Raw genomic sequence first — 4,899 nt, forward strand, 5'->3', positions numbered from 1 at the left:
CACCCTGATCCAACTCAAGCTGAAGGCCTCGTCTCCCAGACGCTGCTGCACCCGCCAAGGAACTGGAGGTATCAAGCTTCTGTCTCTAAACGGGTGTTTCATGATTATAATTGGCCTTCTGACCAATATTCCAAATTTATCAGATTATCTGCTGCTTCAGGTGAAAAGACTTTTACGTCTCCAGACCACCACTCTGTTCCACATCAGGTTTTCACACTCATACTCTCAACCAGCATTTCCATCATTGTTTGTATTTTATATTTTATGTTGTTGTTATTTGTTTGTTTGTTTAGTTAGTAATAAATGTTGTGTGTGCGTACACAGTTGTTTCCTGTGTTTTCTATAGCTGACATCCAGTCACTTTACGTATGTGATCTTTAGTTACCTGAGCTCTAAGTTAATTCCCTTAACTTCATAAAACACTCCTGACTGATCACCAGGAGTAAATAATTTATTAGAATTATTATGCTGACTCTGAGATTATATCGCTGGACGAATAATTCAAAGGTTGGTTTTAATAATTGTAATTAATACAATCACTTGCTTTGGTGTGGAAATAAGTACACCTTATTTTCCACACTAAAACCCTACAGTATATATATACATATATACATATATACATATATATGTATAGATCTGTATTTGGTTCTTTAATAAAAACTAAGTGAGGTGAAACTTTGTGTAGGTGGAGAAGAACTGGATCATGTTTCTGGTCAGAACCTCTACTGGGCTGAAGGTTCTCAGAGCGAATGGTTCCGTCAGAGCGTATAAGGACGAAACACAAACGCTCTGCAGGAATCCTGTGAACTATTGAAGCTGCCAATTAGAGCGTCTGACATTTAGAAGAACGCTCGGTGAGTTTAAAGGCTTCTCTCAGCGACACAACAGAACCGGTGCTGTGAAGGCAGCACCGTCTGGGGCGAGTGACGAGCAGAGGGCGGACTGAAGGACATGAACGCTGGAGGAGGCTGCACAGCTGACATTTGACAAATGAGCAGATGGAGGAAGTTCTTCAGACGAGCTGCAGGTCGACAACAAACAGTCAGGACTTCACATTCAGGACTCCAGCTCCATTAGCAGCTGTCCGGACCAGTACTTTGCTCTGGGCCCCATTTCTGCTGTTTCAACTGGTCCTAAGAGGTTTTGAACTGGATTTGACTGCTTTGGCTTTTGGTTCTAGACCCGTTTGGCTGGTTTTGGACTTGACTTTGGACAGGTTCTAGATGGATTCTAGACCTGCATTCAAAGTGGTCATGGACTTGGTTTTAGGCTGGTTTAGGACTAGCTTTTGGCTGGTTTAAACTGGTTTAAGACTGGTTCTGGCTGTTTTTGTTTTTGTTTTTCTTCTTACTGGTTTTTAACTGACTTTTGGATTTGGTTTGGCACTGGTTTGAATTTAGATTCTGAGAGTTGAAGACTGATTTTGGTGTTGATTGGTCCTAAAATGTTAAGGCTGGTTTTAAACTGGTTTTGTCCTAGTCTGAGCGCCCCCTATAGCTCACGTGGATGAGCCGGCGTCCCTAATAAAAGGCCTGTAGACTGTGATCACAGCAAACATCATTCTGCTCCAGACATGGTTCCTACCGTGGTGGTGAGTCGGGATACAAGCTGTTGATTTGTGACAGAGTCTCTCTGTACGAGTCAAAGTCCAAACCAGGAGGAAAGTCCTCCAAGCAGCTGGACCTCAGTTCTCCAGCAGAACCTCCGAAGGAGAACCCGTCTGGTCCTGGACAAAGACAGGAGACAGTCATCAGTAACAGTAACCAGAGTGAAGATCACAGTTTTCTCTTCCCACAGTCAGTTGATGAGCTTCAAAACGTCACAGGACAATGAAGGAAAGGAGCTCAACAGTTTTTTTCTCTTCAATCATTTAAAAACCTGGAATCAACTTTGGCTTTGAATTTTTTCTCAGTGCCTTGAAATGTCTACGTTCTCCTGGGAGACCTGGGAAAGGTTTTGGAACAAGTGACTGTAAATGCATGATGAAAAGATGTGGATGTAGTGAAGGTGGCAGGGCTCATGTAGCTCCACACAAGAAGAAGAAACTCTGTAAAGATCTTCTGAAGATTTTCTCATTTCAAAGTGACTTCATGTTTTAATGACTTTAGAATTAAACCTAAGAAGAAACTAATGCACAGGAGAAGATCTAAATGCAGGCGTGAGACTTCTGATTATTGTTACATCTAGTTGTAGCTCTGCAGCACTGAGAGCAGCTCCATGATGCTGATGTTCTGAAGTGTCCTTCACACTGTGTGAGCTTCACACTAACTCTGGTCTCCATTGATCAGCCCTGTGCCAAGTCTGAAGCAGCTGCCTTTGTCTGGTGTCCACAGCTCCATAGTGACAGTAGCTGACTGTCCGTGGAGTCGTTGTAGGAGGACGACCACTGCAGCCCTGATCAGTGCTGCTGTGGCTCCTTCTGGACCTCCTGGTTCCTGCTCACACTGGGCTGCACTGGGTTCTAGCTGCTCACTGATCTTCTGGATCCTTCTCCATCTTTGTCCAGTCTCTCAGTCAGATGTTTCTCCTCCTCTGTTCAGGTCTTCTCCATGTGGAACCATGACGCAGACATAGATAGACACAGTCCAGAGGTCCAGAACTGAGAAGGTTCTGCTGTTCTCAGCTCGTTGTAGAACCATGTTCATGCAGGTGGACTGATGGGAACCACAGCTGGACTCCCTGTGGTTCTTTGAGGTTCTACTTTGGGGCTGAATTTACAACATGTTCTTTATAATTTGTGAGTTTCTGTTTGTTCATGAGAGGAAACCTTCTGCTTGTCTAGAATCAATGCAGTTGTTCAGAATCTTTGGACCTTTAGGTGATATTTTACTTCATTTGTTAAACTGGTTCAGTCCTTAATGAAAATGAAGCCAAAGCTCCATCAGACGACATCATTTCCTGTTAGTCACCGCATTACTGCTCGTTAACCAGAAGGCTGCTTATTGACCAGTCAGGTAATCCATACTGACCGTAGCTGGCTCGAAGGTGAGGGTTTCGGAGGCGGCTGTCTTTGCGCAGGCTGCCGACGATGATGGTGATGCAGGACAGGAAGAGGACGAGGCCTATGACGATGCCGGCCACCACCAGAGGAGACACCAGCAGAGACGCCTCCCCTCCGGACTCCCTCTCGCTCCGGCAGTCGGGGTACTCCCCATGGCTCTGGTTGGAGCTCACTGCAGGAGACAGAGCGGCAGGTTCAGGTCCACAGCACAACCAGCGCGAAGAAGATCAGCTCTGGGAAGAAAACTGGTGGAAGCCACAGTTTGTACACATCGCATTAGAACAGCAGCTGTTTCACCAAAAGGCTCCACCAGCGTCACCGGAATCAGAACCAGAATCAACTTTATGGGCTCAGTTTGTTCACACGGACTCCAGTGAGTCCTGTGTTCAGTAAACAGACTCAAACTGAGCCAGTCTGGCTGTCACCTGCTCATACTGTTCTGTTTATTCTACTGACTCCCGACCAGGACCCAGTTCTACCTCCGTGCCATCTCATGCTGACATCTGCTGGTACCACATTAAGAATCCTTGAATCCTGGAACACTGAAGTCAAGACCCCACGTTGTTCTTCAGAATCGACCTCATTACCGTATATTCAGGATTCAAACCCGACAGAACACCAAACCAGACTAAATGACTCATGTGAGGCTCCACATTATTATTCATGATGCAGATTAAGATGATTGAAATACTAAAGCGTTTTATTTTGATTTTCTGTGGACACCTTGATGTTTTATTCTATTTTATTTTTCAGTTTCTTTGTTTTACATGTGAACTTAGGAATTAGAGCTGGCTGATATTTCAGCTGCCATCGCTGGACGTAAACATCCTGAACATCCTGAGGGACCCAACGTGAGTCTACCGGGTCAGAACATAACCGAGTCCGTCTGGGATTTATGCAACCAGAAGCCAGACGGAGGCAACGAATGAAGCTGAGCAGAATAAAGCAGGTTTGTGTTGACATGGAGGATGGAAATAAAGCCGACGCTGCTGCAGCAAGCAGGCCAAGTCTTGATTTACAGCCAGAATAAACGTGAGAGTCGACGCCTCGTAGAAATAAATATCCATCACATTTAATAAACGGACAGGGATCTGACATGCTAGATATAAAATGACAATAAACTAACCATCAGATTTCCATCTTTTAAAGACATTATTTCACATGAAAAGACAGTAAAAACAGAGTAACTTTCTCACAAATGTTTTTTTCTTTAATCGACGGTTCAAATCAAAAAGCATCATCCTGAAACATTCTCATAATTAGATGCAATTACAGACATAAATCAACGTGTATGTGACTCTATCAACTTAAAATCAAACTTTGACTTTTCCTTCAGCGTCTCTGACGTCACAACGTTCATGTTTCTAAAAAATCTTCTGACATTTTTCTTCAGGAAAAAAAGGAGAGAACGGAAGCTAAAGCCAGAATCCTGTTTGTCACGTTACGTTCAGGTGCCGCAAACAGTTCAACAGTTTAACTCATAACAACTGCAAACGTGACTTTTATAAAAACAGGATGATTTCGGGTCCTGGACCTTGAACCAGTGCCGGAAGTCTTACTGGGAATTAGATTTTTAGTAAAAAGCTATAAATGGCTTTCTAGGAACGATGGTTCTTTAACAGGAGTACGGATCGGTCAGCAACCGGAACCCGTCTGCTATCTGGACCTAACAGGGTGAGAAACGACCCACACACAGCTGAACAGCACAAACTGGAACCAACCAACAGGTCCGGATGTGTTGTGTTCATGTACCTGCAGGAAAACACACAAACGTCCTGGAAGCTCCACGTATGGCTGCTGATGGAGCCACTGCAGAACCGAGCCAGCAGTCAGAGCAGCTTTATACCCAGACCCAGAACCTCAGCCACAAACAGAACCTCCGCAGCAAACAGAACCTC

At 44.5% G+C, this 4,899-nt stretch overlaps 1 protein-coding gene across 1 annotated transcript in view; it reads right to left on the minus strand.

Annotated features, from left to right (window-relative positions):
- The window catches only part of bean1 (brain expressed, associated with NEDD4, 1), a 36,078-nt gene that overhangs the window by 12,273 nt on the left and 18,906 nt on the right, over positions 1-4,899 (minus strand). Inside the window, exons 2-3 of the mRNA XM_008303394.1 lie at positions 2,970-3,173; positions 1,585-1,726 (exon numbers count right to left, since the gene is read on the minus strand). Of these exons, the coding sequence (XP_008301616.1) occupies positions 1,585-1,726; positions 2,970-3,173 (346 nt within the window). The remainder of the gene's footprint in view (positions 1-1,584; positions 1,727-2,969; positions 3,174-4,899) is intronic.

This window comes from Stegastes partitus, unplaced genomic scaffold (assembly GCF_000690725.1).
Source record: "Stegastes partitus isolate 25-593 unplaced genomic scaffold, Stegastes_partitus-1.0.2 Scaffold1996, whole genome shotgun sequence".
NCBI lineage: Eukaryota > Metazoa > Chordata > Actinopteri > Pomacentridae > Stegastes > Stegastes partitus.